A 16335-nucleotide genomic window follows, 5' to 3' on the forward strand; every position below is an offset into this window, starting at 1 on the left:
CCAGTTAGTGCAGCGGGCGATGAGGGACTGAGGTTGGGCTATTGTTTATTTGACACTATAGGGAAAGCCATTACATAATGAATGGGCCTTGTGCAAAGCAGAGCTGCATGGCCGCGGAGAGACACGGGCGGGATCGGCATTTATTGTTGTAACGGCCGCAACAAACAACAAAAAGCTGGCGAAGAAGAGAGGGTCCTGCGTTCGTCCTCTAAGAAGCAAAACAGATAGGAGACAGGGAATGGTAGAGGGGAGACAAAAACAAAGAAATACACAGCACACGGGTTGTCGTGGTGGCGCTGTGTTCTCCACATGAAAAGCCGACTGGTTTGGGGTTAGGAGCTGGCAGGTCGGGATGAAAAACGGCGTATTTGGTTAAGGAGCGGACGTGGACGGGGTCTCTCCCACGACCCTCGCTTTGGTGGGGCGCCACCGCTCAGCGGGGGACCCCCCGAACAACTATCGGGCAGGCTGGTGCACTATCGGCTCCCCCCCGTTGTTTGTCAAGGAAGAAGCAATCCCCCTGGAGGTGTGGCAAATCAATCGGCCCCTCAAGGTCCCCCTTCCCACTTACTGAACAAAGGCAAATAGAATCTCCTCCCTCTCTGTCTCTCTGTCTCTGAATCCCTCCACTATCCAGGCCAGGGATACCCTACAGGGACTGGCCTTCGGAGGACTCATTTCCAGTGACACTCGGGTGAAAATGAACCTTCTGTGTCCACACTGCTCAATCAAAGAGATTAGACCCCCCCACCCCCCCATGCGGCCACTCACACCAGATCGCATCCCCATCCCTCTTAAGGACGCCCAGACAAACAGGTTTAGAACGAGCACACAAGTGTGCCGCTGGAAACGAAAAAATAACACGCAAGATGAAATCGAGAAAGAAAAAAGGGCAGGCATAGGGCTTTCTTCAACGCCCACCCCCCCCCCCACCCCCCCCCCCCCTCTCACTTTGGGCTCTAGATCAACACACGGCAGTATCTTCTTATCAGGCCCTGAGCTAGGCTCTGAGGGAGGCTCTGCAGTGATTCTCTCTCTCTCTCTCTCTCTCTCTCTCTCTCTCTCTCTTTCTCTCTCTCTCTCTCTCTCTCTCTCTCGCTCTCTCTCTCTCTCTCTCCCTCCCTCTCTCCCTCTCTGCCTGTGTTTATTATGGGGGCATGAAAAATGAATACTAGAGTTGGCACAATTGGGCTGTGGTGCCTAGCTGAACCAACCTGGGGGGAGAGGCCGGGAGAGGCGGCGAGAGAGAACAGGTAAACGACGGCAGCCAGCGGTAGTGTGGGAACAGCATGAGTATGCACGGTGTGATGAGTGAGGGAATAAATGGTTGAATTACAGGGTTGAGGGATATTGAGTGTTTGGTTGTTTGTTGTTGGTTTGTTTATTACTTGCCACCACATGCGCCCACTGCACTATAAATTCACGGTTATCCCTTCAAAAGTACTTGAAGGGCTAACAGTGCACTATAAACACAATGTAAGCCCTTCAAAAGCACTTGAAGGGCTAACACTGCACTATAAACACAGTGCCCTTCAAGCAATTAATTTTGACAAAGGATACAGTGATTGCCATAATCCTTTGAAGGCAATGGGAACATGACCTTGTCAGTTGATTTCAACTCAAACAAAATCATGTTTTTGGGCATCCTGAAGTCTGTGTAGAAAAGCTTAACATCGCAACCACAAATACATATTTGTTGTACTATCAATTGTACTAGTACTATGAATAATTTATGACTCCTGAAAACCTGACGCTCAAATAAAAATGTCGCTGCTCGTCTCCCCCCCTTGTTTCCCTTCGGATTTCCACTTTCACTCAATCTTTACTCTGCGTGGATTTAAATTCCTGATACCAGCAAAACACACGCCACCCCCCATCCCCCAACACACACACACACACACACACACATGCACACACGCACACGCGCACACACACACATCCTGGCGCCTGGCGCGCCGCCTCACCGCAGATGGGGCCTTCGTCGGAGCGGTCGGCGCAGTCCACCTTCCCGTTGCAGATCTTGTCGGGCGTGAGGCAGGCCGACGTGTCGTTGGCGCACGGGTGCTTGGGCGGCTTGCAGACGGCCGTCTCGCAGGACTCCTCGTCCGAGCGGTCCTCGCAGTCGATGTCGCCGTCGCACACCCAGCTCTTGGTGATGCACTTGCCTGCGGTGTTCGGAGAGGTAGGGAGGGGGAGGGGGGGGAGGAGGGGGGGAGGGATATCAAGCGTGTGACCGAATTGCTTCGCATGAAAGAGGGTGTGCGTGGAACGTACGCAGCGCTGCACTCCGGACGCTGTGTAATAACAACCGCTGTGTAATAACGCCGCAACTTTTTTTTTTACATGTGATGCTAACGTCGTTAGCGTGTGATGCTAATGTCGTTAGCGTTGTGATGCTATCGTCGTCGTCGTCCGCCAGGGGCGCTTTAGCTTTGAGCGGGGGTGCTATGCGTAAACAGCAGCGCCATGTTTAGGACTTGTTGAAAGAATTGGCAAAAAAAACAACTGTTTGCCGGGATGAAAACCGTCAGAAGGAGAAGAAAAACCGCTTGATGTTTTCGTAATGCGTTCAGTCCATTGGAGATGAATGAAGAGCCCCTGATGCACAATTCATCAGCACGAAACGGAATGGGGAATGGGCCCCCGCGACGGCGCTGTTTGGCCTACGGGTCCACGACAAAACGTCCCGCCATTCGTTCCTTATTAAAAGCCGCTCGCTCAGCGGCAGTGGACTAAAAGGTTGTGGGCGGATGCGGCTGGTTTGCCGGGCCATTGAGCGTGTGTATCAGTGACGTCTGTTCCAAAGCTGTCCACACATCTATCCCGGACGAGGGCCTGTAACAATGCTCTCTCCATGTGTGAACGTCTGTGAAACGTTTGCCATTGAGTCACACACACTGACACACACACACACACACACACACAGACAGACAATTGGTATCAACACTGAAAGGCGAACATAGCTCGGTAGGAAAAAGGTTGTCTCCTTTGATGGGCTCAAGGCGTACACTCGTACACTTTATGAAGTAATTGCATATTTGAAATTATCTTCAGTTGGAATGCAAAGCTATTTTCTCTCACTGAATAAACATGAAGTTGAATGTGCCAAATTATTTTCCTGGAGAGCTTCGATCAACACCCAACGCCTGTACGTACACACACACACACACACACACACACACACACAGACACACACACACACACACACACAGACACACACACGGTGGGGTTAGAGCCCATCTGAAATTCCCTTTACAGTACAGTGCCGAGCGAGGCGGCGGGGCGGTGATGGGGTGGGGGAGGAGGAGGGTAGCGCGGTGGAGGTACGCCAGCCCGTATCATGGTAAATGCATTCTGCCAGGTGAGGCTCGCAATGCCACACATCTCCAATTACCTCCCGTCTCCATCAAAGCTGGCTGGTGGAGCCGCGGGATCCCCAGCTTTACGCTGGTACCGGATCGTACCAGCTGCGGCGGGAGAATTTAGCGACTTGTGAAGATATGGGAGGGATGGCGCGCGTGTGTGAAGTTCACGTGTGTGTGTGTGTGTGTGTGTGTGTGTGTGTGTGTGTGTGTGTGTGTGTGTGTGCCCGTGATACTTTTGGTCCTTTGAATAGGTCGAATTAACTACAGAAGGGTGTGTGAAAACATCTGATGGCATTAGTTATTTCGATTTGACATAATATTAATGTCGAATTAATATTAATGGAGCTTAGTGCAAGTGACTAAAAGTCTTAGTAAGTAAGAATGTTGTAAATGATTCATGTGGTTAATTTCTCTACATTTACTTTCACCTCACAGTTTCTCATTTAGCGCATAACTTGATTTCCTGTTGCAGGTAAATTCATGAAGGGGAATTAATTAGCCATTACCATAGATACAACACTTATCAAAAGGTTTTAAAATACTTGATGTTGTTTATTTATAGATATGTTTATATATAGATATGATTCAAGAGGAAATGTGCCCTTGATTTCCCTCAACTTCCCAATGAAAGCCGTTATTTATGCAACAGTAACCTAGATGTGCAAAACCAAAAAGGATAAGGAGATGTTCTTTTATCTATGTGTTTTCATAAAATGAGAAATATATGGTTTTGACTAACATTTTTCGACTTTGGCAATGACCTTAAGAAAAAAAAAAAGATAAAAGGAAAAGCTCAATGCTTTTAAAGTTTGATATGTGATCCAACATTAAAATGGGCCAACATGTCCAGAGAGAGATTTTCTACTCAAGTGCTGTTAACTTTTTTATTTATTTGGGTCCCTCCGCGATGCAGTGTGGACGACTCCTCTTTAAATGATTTATGAGCAAATATTCCACTTTTGGCTCAGTTATTTCAGGTGAATAAAAAACGGAAGCTCGGAATAAATACATTTCATCCATTTGGTGGATGAAATAAAATAAAAAAAATCCTGATAAATAGCCATAAAGTTGGTACTTAAGCTCATGATAACGGTAATAAAAAAACATATTTTTCTTTAAATACCTTGGGACTACATAATCAACTTGAGGCTTGGCAAAGAATTCCCTTTTTACTATTTGCGTCGACAGAGAAAAAAACCTACGCCTCAAAATTCAAGCAAAGCGCCGTCTCGCTATTAACCATCACAGGCTGGCGTGAAACACAGCGTTTCGGTTGTGTGACGACGGTCTAAGGCGTGAACGTGAGCTGGATCGGAGTGCGAGGGCCGATGGGCCGATGGAGGTGGATTACCGGTGTCTTTGCAGGTGAACTTGGCCTTGGGGTCACACATCCTCTTGGTCCCCTCGCAGCCGCTCTCGTCGGTGCCGTCGTCGCAGTCCTTGTCGGCGTCGCAGCGCCAGCGCTCAGGGATGCACGTCCCGTCCACCACGCAGTGGAACTCCTCGCCGCTGCACTCGATGGCGGGCGGGAAGACTGGGGGCGACACACGGGAGAGAAATGAACACGCGACGCGACGTCTGCGTTCAGAAGCGCAGACTTTCGCTGGCTTTGCCACAGCGCCGCCGCGTCGGACCAGTCACCGCTTCACTCATTTTGTAAAACACACCGTTCATACTTTTACCTAAAGTGACTTGAGCACAAGAAGAAGAAGAAGATACACTGGGTCTGATCTCATTTGGGTTGTGATTGGTTCCTCAGATGACTCAGTTGTGGACATTGGGGATTGAACACAGAACCATTTGGTTTGGAGGATGACACTCGGACCACCAGACTACCCTGCCCTCTTAATTCGGGCTACATCGAAAAACAGTGGAGAAATGTAACGTATGTAACTGTTATGCTACTTGAAGGGGAAGAACAAGGTTCTGTTTCTGCATGATTGTGCATTTTACTGTTGGCATGAAATAAAAGACCTTGGATGGAATGATTAGTGAATAAACAGTCAAAGTAAAATAATCAGATTCTTTACTCAATTACGTTATTTTCCCCATCCTCTAGATTTAAATACAGGGTTTACAAGTTCATTTGAAATAACACAATGTCTTTTATTTATACTGTATTGGGTTGCAGGAACCTAATATACAGATATTATTCATATCCAAATGGCCTCATCCTGAAGTGAGTTGCTTAGGCAAAAAAACAAGGTTTGTGTCATTGCAGTTAATTTTCTTTTAAATAAAGAAACAAAAAATCCTACCTTGTGATCATCGCAAATCTATTCAGGGAATGAACTGTAACGGTGAAATGCCTTCCATGTTAAAGGGATAGTTCAGGATTTTGGACATCGGGTCTCATTTCCAAGTGAGCCAGTATGTTATTTATCATTGGAGACCGTTCAGTCCTTCTAGTTTCAGAAATCGCTGGTGCTAGGCTAGCGCAACTCGAGGGGAACTGCTAGCCTGCCAATAAAAACAGTTTACCCACTCCCGAGGCAAATCAATTATAATGCCAGACTATCGATGTAACTGTCTGTGTTGATAGAATAGTGTTAAATAATAAAAAAATAAATAAATGTACCCTTGCATCGCATTACATTTAGTTTATAATCTCTGTAGTTGGAAGCAAGCTATGGCAGCGGCGGACTGATATTACCTGGAGTGCGCTTCTCTGTTTACCTTCTACTGTAGTGAATTGGTTGCTACACCGGAGCAAAGTGAAATTCCGCCGCTGCTGAGAAAGTAGTCCCCCAAAATGTAATGTGATCATTAGTTTTATTTCTAATATTATTCTATCAACACAGACATTTACATCGATAGTCGGGCATTATAATTGGTTTGCATCGGGTGTACTTTGGAAACTGTTTTTATTGGCAGGCTAGCAGTTCCCCTTGACTTGCGCTAGCCTAGCACCAGCGATTTCTGCAACTAGAAGGACTGAATGAAAAGTGTTGAAAACGGTCTCTGCGATCAATGATAAATAGCACACTGGCTCACTTGGAAATGAGACCCGATGTCCAAAATCCTGAACTATCCCTTTAATGCCTCAACACATTACCATGACAAAGTGATCGCCACTGACCAAAACAAGCATTGCAGTGTGCCGTGTTGTCACGGGAGCATCCCAGCAGTGTGATGTCTGCTTTCTGCTTTTTAAAGACAGCGCTGTGATTGACCGCTGGCCTAATTGGACTCGACTCCACACGCACTGCAGTCAGCCACTTTGCTACTGCCAGACACGATGTGTTCGCATCTCTGCTCTACGCATCTAGTGCTTTATAGTTGAACGGCAGGGCTCGAGTTTCCCCGCCGGTGGTCTGAGGGGCGAAGAGATGTTCCTTCTCCCAGGGGGAGTGGGGGGGGGGGGGGGGGGGGGAGGGGGGCCAGACATGGTGGAGCTAGATAAGGCTGCAGTTCACATCAGGAAACGATTTGATGAATAGTGTCCACATCCTGGTGACAAGCTACTGAGCTGTGAGGGTGTCTGTGGGCCTGTGCTTTCAGAGGTGTTTTGTAGGCGATGTTTTTTTTTTTCCTTTCTATTTTTGGGGTTCTTCCATGCACATGGTCAGGATAGGACGGGTCATGCGTGAGGCTGGTCCCTTCAGACCACAGGCTAATTAATTGTTCGGGAGTTCAGGTATCAGTGAGTGACGGATCGCAGACACACTCTATGCCATTCTGTATTGTTGCCGTGGCTAGGTTGGTGTTTATTATGGAATACACCAGGGGAACCGCAGATGTTGAACACATTACAGATTCCACTCTTTAAACCCATCTGCGTCCGTCGGTATCCATCACTAATCAACTTGATTTGTGCTGAGTTCCCCATGTTGATGATTATGTGCATATTATCAAATGAATGATATCAAATCAAATGAAAATCAGTCAGGTCACATATAGATTACGGCTACAGCGAAAGAGTCAAATTGAAGTCGTATGCCTATTCAAATGAGGCTCGGGTAATCAGTCGCAAATGCATCGGAATGTATTCCCTGTGTAATTCATGTGTTCAGTTCATGCAAGACAGATTTAAGTCTGATGTCTCACTTTGTGAGAAAAACAAGGCAACTGCTGAAAACTAAAATCACGCAGCACCCGTCACATAACATCCAGCCAGACTTCTGTCAAAAGCAGCACAGGCTCGATCGCAAAGAGCCTCTGCAAGTCTGCATGTACACACTAGATGTCTGGTCATGCGAGATTAATCCCACAACAGCTGTCCATAGGCTTCTATAGCGTGCACCAGGGGGATACGGCGACGAGTCGCCTCGCTTCCACTACAGACGGTGGGGGGTCACGTGCGGCCGTACGTGACTCAAAAGGATTATCCCAGTTACGTGAGTACCCTTGACAGAGACACTCTCAAGAACACGAACGTGGAAAAAAAAAAAAGGGGTAACAGGAAGCTAGTACATCGAAATTCTCCAGGAGACAGCGAAGAACTCAACATCCCTGCCGTGCCCTTTGAAGTCGGGCGTGTAGAACTAAGCTGTTTTGCGTCGAACCCGCCCGCCGCTCCTGGCTGGTGAAACAGTCTCCCTCACCGGCTGACGAGCCGCCGCAGGTCGTGTTCTCGTCGCTGAAGTCCCCGCAGTCGTTGTCGCCGTCGCAGGCCCAGTGGTCCGGGATGCAGCGGCCGCTGGAGCAGCGGAACTGGTTGTTGGAGCAGGAGTGGACGCAGCCCCTCTCGTCGCTCCCGTCTCCGCAGTCGTCCTCTGCACACACACACACACACACACACACGCGCGCACACACACATGCACGCACACGCGCACGCGTACGCACGCACGCACACACACACACACACGCACACGCGCACGCACGCACGCACACACACACTCACGCGAGTGTACATAGGGTACACAGATACACACACACACACAGGGCACATACACACACATAAAACAGGAGACACACCCCGACACACATGGGATACACACACACACACACACACACACACACACACACACGTACATAGGGTACACAGATACACACACAGGACACCCACATACACACACAGAAACAGGACACACACGCCCACACACATGGGACACACACACACACACACACACAAAGAGGATACACACACAAGGCAAACACACACAGACACACACGCATACATACACACACACACAAACACACACAGACGCACACAAGCGCACACACAGGACGCACACACATACATACGCACAAAGAGGACGCACGGATACACACACAGGGCACCCACACAGACACACACAAGCACACACAGGACACACACACAATGTGTGCAGATCACACACAGAGGTTAAGCAAGTGTTAGAGTGAGTTAGCAATTCATTCATCTAATGAGCAACCCCTTTGACCCATCCTACCCGTGTTTGTGTTTCATTCTCACCAATTTCCAGTTAATCCCTTTTTCTGTTTCTTGGTCGATTGGATAATTGGTTATTTGGTGTCTGAGAGTGCATGTGTGTCTCTGTGGGTAGTTGATGGCTCTACCAGTTGGTAGCTGGTAGAGCATATCAAGGCCAGGGAGGAGAGACCTGTTGCAGCCTCCATCTCAGCCAACAAGGCCCCCAGATACTTAAAACCAAATGGAAATCGGCCCGGTTCGCCTGATGAACTGCTGTCGACCACAGAGTTTTGGACGGGGGACAACAACCTGATTTGCGGGCTGTTCGATTAATGACACGAGATGCAATCATTAAATTGGTGTCGTTGACCAATTGCAGGCAGCGCTGGATCGGGGGGTACGTGGGGAGAGTTGACTAGTCGGGCGGAGTACCCTGCACAAACAGAGGTGATCGGTTGCCGCGCTTCAATTTGGTCGCTCACCTGCCATTTTGTCCTTGGGAACGGGCCAACTTCAATTTCAAGTATACGGCCACCTTTAGTTTAGCTTATTTATTTATTCAATTTATATTTATCTGTGTGTGGATTATAAAAGGCTTGGTTACTCCTAGGCAGCTAAAACCAATCACAAAGTAACAACAAACAAATGCATCCTGGGCCAACGGTGGCACACGATGCCGTCGTCGTGTTTTGTTTGCAGTTTCATTAAGCAATTATAGGAAGTGAACCACCAGGAATGACCTCATCAAAACAACCTTCCGCCAAATCAACATGTTGAAGGTGGCCTCACCTGAATCACAGTGCCACTTGGCGCTGACACATCTGCCGTTGGAGCAGCCGAACTGAGTCAGCGGCTCGCATGTGGGGAAGGCTGAAAACACAACAAAATGCCAAAGTAAGAAGTGAACCACTTTAATCCAGCTTTGGAAAATAACTGGCTCTTTCTTGCAAATTGCCCGGTTTCGCTAATGACAACTGTCGAAAAATAAATAACGGTGCTGTTTAAATGTTTGAGTGACGTGACGGGACATAATGCACAGGGTGGTGGCCTACAGAGCATTATGTGAGGAGGAGGGTGTGTGCAGTCATGACTTGTTAATGCCAAGTGTTCACGCCACAGTGAACATTATGCCCCCGGTGTTGCAAGTGTTGGGCTTAGCTGTTACAGCAGAACAGTGTATTTTTAGAGGAGGGGAACAATGGCATTTGTAGGCTTTGCGGAGGTTCTGTCACACAGGAATTGTGGCTCTGCTACGCAGTGTTAAACCACCAGACCCATATAATAGCAGACAGTCATCTCTGAAGACACAACGATCCAAATCACTTTGGAATACGTCCATCATTGCTTTATACTGTTGGGTAATGAATACCACCATAATGAGGAGCGAACCAAAATTATATCCTAATTGACAATTATAATTGTGCAGTGTACTTTTAATTTGAAGGGAGCTTTCAGAACGAGAGCAGCAGGATATCAGCAAGTCTTATTAGATGTCTATTGCGTGGTCATTTCAATTCATTATTGTGTCGCTGTCAAAAGTTAATTTATTGTCCTCATGTTGGCAATGTTCATCATTATAACTGAGAATTGATTATATTCCTTTTGTTTGACAAAATGACAGTTGATTCGTAGATTTATTAACCACAGCTACTACAAATTGTCTTAAAACAATGGAGAAAATCATGCATTGTTCATTTTTTGTACCATGCATAACTCGAGTTATACGTTTTAAAACTAGTTCAAACGAGCTGACAGGCTGAGTGAAAACAGGTTACGTAAAAGCTGGTGAGGGATAAGTCATCCACATTTAACGTCTTATGCGTCTATGTGTGTTTGGATATATGTTATATATATATATATATATATATCCGTGACTTTGTGTTCAGGGAATAATTGGGATATATCTATGACAACATCTGCACATTTAGACACATCGCTCACATCAAAAAACAGCAGCAAACAAAACCGACCACGATCATTAAAGAGGTAGAGATGAAGGATGAGTTTGCAAGCGCTATTCTCTGGGGTTTATCTGAATAATGTAATTGACTGAACACCCGACTGCCTTAACACTTCAATCAATGCAATGGGCAGCAGCCACCCCCAGGACAGCAACACAAGCTAAATGACGGCTGGCAGTTTAGGATTGAGCACAGTGAGTTGAGAAAACTCCCCAAATACAAATAGCTATTTTGTTATGCAGTCACCAAACGGTGGCAGATACCACACTAGCTACCGTCCAAGAGTTTTGGCTTAGTCAACTGAAATAGCTTGCATGTTGATGGATGTTTGTACATTTGTATATACAACACATCTAAACGGTGCATTAGAGACCGCATGACTTTAATCCCGGTTATTTGCGATGGGGACAAAATAAACTTGCGTATAACTTTCAGGCATTGAGGTGTTTGACGGTGACGTGAGGGGGATGAGATACTACGAGACTCGAGAAGACAGACAAAGTAAAAAAAGAGCGGGTCCTTGGCACAAAGTCAAGGAATATAGCAGGCGGCGTTAAATGTGACGACGTGTGTCTGCTGCAGGTGCCATGTTTTATCGACAGACGCCGTGCCACGCAGCCGGCGACATACGCCGACGTCGGTTTGGCGATGCGTATGAGATATCGGAACACAATAGTTTGGATGGTCCGCGGCAGATTTTCTGTCATAATAGTCAGGTGAGGATAAAGATACCGTTAGCAATTATGGAGTTGTTGTGAGAGGCCGCCAATGTGTCAGGTCCTCACCCATGTAGCTTCAGGCTGTAACACCGAGATACATAACTGAATCCGTGGTATACTTCCCTGACACACACACACGCTATTGTCTCACCAGCGGCAGGCATCTGGAATCGGGAATTTAGCGTTCATTAAAAATGCAGCAACCGTCCATAAATAACGCCGGCTCGGCGTCAGGAGCGCGACGCGAAGAAGACCCGCAGCGTCGTCTACTTAACTATGGACAAACAAACGGAGCAAAGTGAGCATCAATGTTTGGCTTGGCCACCACTGAGCGTCAACCCCCACGTCATCTCCAGCAGAGATAGGAGCGCGCCGGAGCCACAGCAGCGAGCTCATGCCGGAGGAGGCCCAGGCGACGGTATGGGAGAGAGTATGGGCTTTCTTAATCTTTTCTGCCACTGCACAGCGTGATTATGATTGAATGAACCCGTGCATGAACCTTCATGACTGCCTACACTCTGGCTGTGTGCTACGGCGCACCGAAGCAGCTTAATGACACACAAGAGGTAGTTTGGGCCGGCGGTGAGACACCCCCCCCCTCCCTCCTCACCGCGTGGAGCTCTGTGTTTTGTGATGTGTTGTATATTGATGTGTTGTGATTTGTTGTGTTTTGTTGTGTTGTGTTTGGCAAAATATCAGGCAGTAGAACTGGGTGGAGAGGGGGCGGTTCCTTTTTTACTATCAGAAATCAGATAATGCTTGAGGTTACTGAGACAAGGTTTCAAAACACACAACTCACTATGTACCGCCAACAGTGTCATCTGTGAATGTCTGTTTGGCCCCGGGTGCCAATATTGAAATATTATCAACCCTTATTCTGCATGCATGCATGCGTGTGTTTGTTTGTGTGTGTGTGTGTGTGTGTGTGAGTCATTTTAAACACACCTACCTCCACCATCAAATAAATTGTGGTAATCTATCATTGTCAAACTTTTTGAGGGTAATCTATGTCACCAACAGGCTTGAATGTGTGTGTGTGTGTGTGTGTGTGTGTGTGTGTGTACTGATAAAGAGCTGTCAGCGGGTGGTATTGTGTTATAATAACAGGTGCCGCTATGCCTTGCAAGCTGTGCCTTTGAAGAGCAAATACAAAATTTGACTTGTGAAGGACCAGGCACTGCATCTTTCTAATGTTATTTATTTTCCGCCCAGGATAAATGACAGGCCGACCGCTGGCTTATCAAACATGGCCACAGATCCTCTCGGTAATTCCTTTGGATGTGTAAAATAAAGTGCATTAAAAAATGTGGAAGGGAGCCGGCCAGCATGACAATATGTGCTTCCCAAAGACAAAGCGTTATCTATTGTTTGTGCGGAATGTTTTTCCATAAAGCCATTGTCCTTGTTCCCTTTGATTCGGTCTGCATAATGCTTCTTTGTGCAACAAGCCCAGGGGAGCTCCGTGAAACTTTTGGTGAAGTGATTTTCTTTACGATTTCCTTACTCATAAAGCCACCAGCCATCCGCTATAGCTACTGTTTGCCTGTCAGTACACTTCCACACCTCAGATCTAGGTAACAGAGTCTCCGGATTCGCTCCACCATTACACACGACGGTCCTGACTGCAAGGCACGAATCAGTTTTTCCTCGATGGCTGCTTTAATAGTCGTGTTCAATTCACTCCTGCGCGACCGCACACAACAGTTCAGCCCAGAGCACAACTAAAACAAACCGAATCGCCACGACCGTGTCCCACCCAACCTTGCGACCGACGCGGGTTTTTTCCAAAAAGCTCAAAGCGTGCTGTGAGTGATAATTAAACGGCGGGCCGCTGCGACACCGCAACACTCACCGCATGACGACGTTTCGTCTGACTTGTCTCCGCAGTCATCGTCCCGGTCACAGCTCCAGGCGTGCGGGATGCAGCGCCCGTTCTGACAGGAGAACTGGTCTGCCTGGCAGGGCTGGGCTGGAACCCATCAAAGCAGTAGGGGTGGTGGGGGGGGGGGGGGGGGGAGAGGGAGAAAATCCTGTCATAAGTCAATCAACGGGGTACGTGTCGGGGGCGTGGCACGTGTGTGTCTTCCCTCCCCCGTCCCTCCCCGCCCTACCGCGCTCCCGCCCAAAGCATCTCTAACGATCGCCGCCTCACTGGGAATGTCAGCGTGCCCCACCCCACGCGCCCCCCCGTCACGGTCTTGGCTCAATCAGGCGTAATACGGGGAGACTGCCGCCGGGAGGGAGAAATCCCACAGTCGCTTTCTCACACCGGGCCCTCAGCCCCTCGACGGAGGGCTGAGGCAGACAGGCACAGGGCGCACAGGGGAGACTTCTTAGGCGTGTGTGATATGCACGTCAATCCAATGACAGAGAAACATTTATCATTTGCCGGCTAATGCCCACTGATTGAGCCTCCAGGACTCAGAGCTCCGGCGGGCTCTAAAGCGCCACAGTACATATTAGGACGATGGGGGTCCGGGAGGAGGTGAGTGTGGGGGTGGGTGAATCTGATAGACCCCCTAACTGATTCTGACATATGGTTGTGGGCGAGGCAGGGCCTTGTAGGTGCTAAGGTTTCTTTGATGCCAGAAAGCCGCTTGACACGATGAGAATGATCGCACCGCGGTTGTTAAGGGGTGGGGGGATGGCAGACAAGAAGGGCCGCCTTTGTTTAGTGCTTTGATCACTTAAACTCATAAATGATGAGTTCGAACCAATGCTTTTCAAAGGCTCGGGGTTTTAAAAAAGATAGCCCATTGAAGATGTTGTAGCTGCGATCATTAAGTCATGTATCACGCTTCAAAGTTTTGATACGTCGTTTGAAAATCATTATTTCACTATTGAGAATTTATAACCTTCTTCAGACAAAAAGATTAGCCTACAACACACCTCCAGATGGTATTATTATTCTGAATATTAACTTACTTTGAAGTTTCAGAGCATTCCGATTCTGCCTGTTTGTTTGTTAGAATTTTTTAACAGAAGTTATCTGTTTATCTATCTGTTCTAATCCATATGGTATGGGTAGCTCTAGGATGTGGATACTATGTGTAATTGCCAGTCTATATTGTTGTTTCTTTACTGCATGTCAAAACTGCAGACAAGGTGTTTCAAAAATTGTTCTACTCTCTTTATCCAAAAAAGTAAAGAAAATAAACCCCTTATTAGATTATTCGACTTCACGGCCAGATCGCGCCACTTACCTACCACAGATGAGTGCAGCTATGCTAACACTATACTGGTCAGCTGGCATGATACACACCTGAGCATGTAATGTTGATTCACACAGCAATGCTAACGCTATACCGGTAAGCTAGTAGCATACATACCTGAGCATGTGACGTTGGACTCGTCCTCGTTGTTCCCACAGTCATTTGTGCCGTCACACAGCCATCTTTTGGGGATGCAGCGGTTGTTGTTGCACTTGAACTGTTCGATAGGGCAGCTGTGGTTGTCTATAGATAGAACACATGCACACATTGCACTTCACAGCCTTTCGCTGTTGTACATTCCTCCTGCCAAAGTTTCATCCTTCAGTTGATGCGTCATTGAACGATCATCCTTGGACTTTATTTATTTATTACTTCTTTTTTTTTTTACAAAATATGAAGGGATGTTATGGTTGGGTAACAAATGTAAACACACTAATAAACACAGAATAATCTTAAGTAATTCCTCCCTCTTTCCGGTATAAACAAATGTATTAACTGGGAAAATATTTATTCATTTCCGGCATCATGCGCCACCATGCTCTCCATCTGAATGTCTTCAGTAAATGTAATTAACTGCACAAGCGTTCAATGTCATTCGGGCAACAACCCTCAGAGGACAAATGCGAAACATCAAAATCATTAACACTCAATAACTCACAGAACAAACGTATCCAAAGTCCCGAGTGCATGGGGATTGGTGCAAGATCATTTGAAAAATAAGCTTTAATCAAGCAGCCAATCCCCAATAGCCAAAGAAGTGTCCTAAAGTCAGAGAGACAACCCACAACCTCACTTGTCATCAGGGCAACGTCAACACAATGTTTGTATGGAGAAAATCCATTTTAGACAGCACAGCTTGTGAGGACACAGTCTGCCTGACAAAGCAGCTTTTTGAGACAATAGAAACAAAGCTGTAGGCTTGTTAAAGTATATGATGTCCAAGCAGAGCAAATAATGGATTTTTCAATTTGGATAATTATGGCAGATTCTTTCCCGCTTGAAAGTGAGTCAGCATCCAAGCGTCTCGCATGGCGTTTATCTTATTGATTTGCTGGAGAGCAGAAGTGCTTCAGGTACAGGGAGAGGGCTAGCGCTGGCAGTGAGAGGGATGACCAAGACTTTTACAGTGACATTTAAGAAGGTAAAGTCATCCGTAAAACAAAATCAACCTGCGCCACATCACAGGGCACATTAGGCAGAGCACAGCGTGGCGTGGTCTTGCACACACTGGCACGGATTTATTATGAAGTAGCTTAGACTTGCACAGTACAGCACGGTGTATAATGCAGTAGCATGGCCTTGCATGGACTAGCATGTTATATTAGGAGATAGCATAGACTAGCCCAATCTAGCATGATGCCTGATGCAGTAGCATGGATTAGCACGGTCTATTAGGGTATATTATGATGTAGTCATAGACTGTATAAGGATGTAGTATGAAAAAGCTCAGTCGTATATTATGATGTAGCCATTAACTGTATCATGATGTACAGTAGTTTGATTTAGCCCAGTCTACCATGGTACATAATGATGTAGTGCGATATAGAACGGTGTAGCATGGTATAGGATGTAGCCATACACTGTATGATGAGGTAGTCTGATTTGAAGTAGCACAGTCTAACATGGTGTAATATGAGGGAGCATGGACTAGCACAATCTAGCGTGCATTGAGTAGCATGCTACAGTAGCGTAGCACGGCGTATTGCATAGTAACTGCTGTATAATTATAACTGGTGATAATTA

The 16335-nt window shown here is 47.0% G+C and overlaps 1 protein-coding gene across 1 annotated transcript in view; it reads right to left on the reverse strand.

Annotated features, from left to right (window-relative positions):
- The window catches only part of LOC311358564 (low-density lipoprotein receptor-related protein 1B-like), a gene marked incomplete at its 3' end in the record, with an annotated part of 248406 nt that overhangs the window by 106827 nt on the left and 125244 nt on the right, over positions 1 to 16335 (reverse strand). The window contains 6 exon segments of the mRNA XM_084478639.1: positions 1965 to 2165; positions 4717 to 4899; positions 7910 to 8080; positions 9490 to 9570; positions 13233 to 13349; positions 14710 to 14835. Coding sequence (XP_084334765.1) covers positions 1965 to 2165; positions 4717 to 4899; positions 7910 to 8080; positions 9490 to 9570; positions 13233 to 13349; positions 14710 to 14835 — 879 coding nt within the window.

This window comes from Micromesistius poutassou, assembly GCF_964030765.1.
Source record: "Micromesistius poutassou genome assembly, chromosome: 14".
NCBI lineage: Eukaryota > Metazoa > Chordata > Actinopteri > Gadiformes > Gadidae > Micromesistius > Micromesistius poutassou.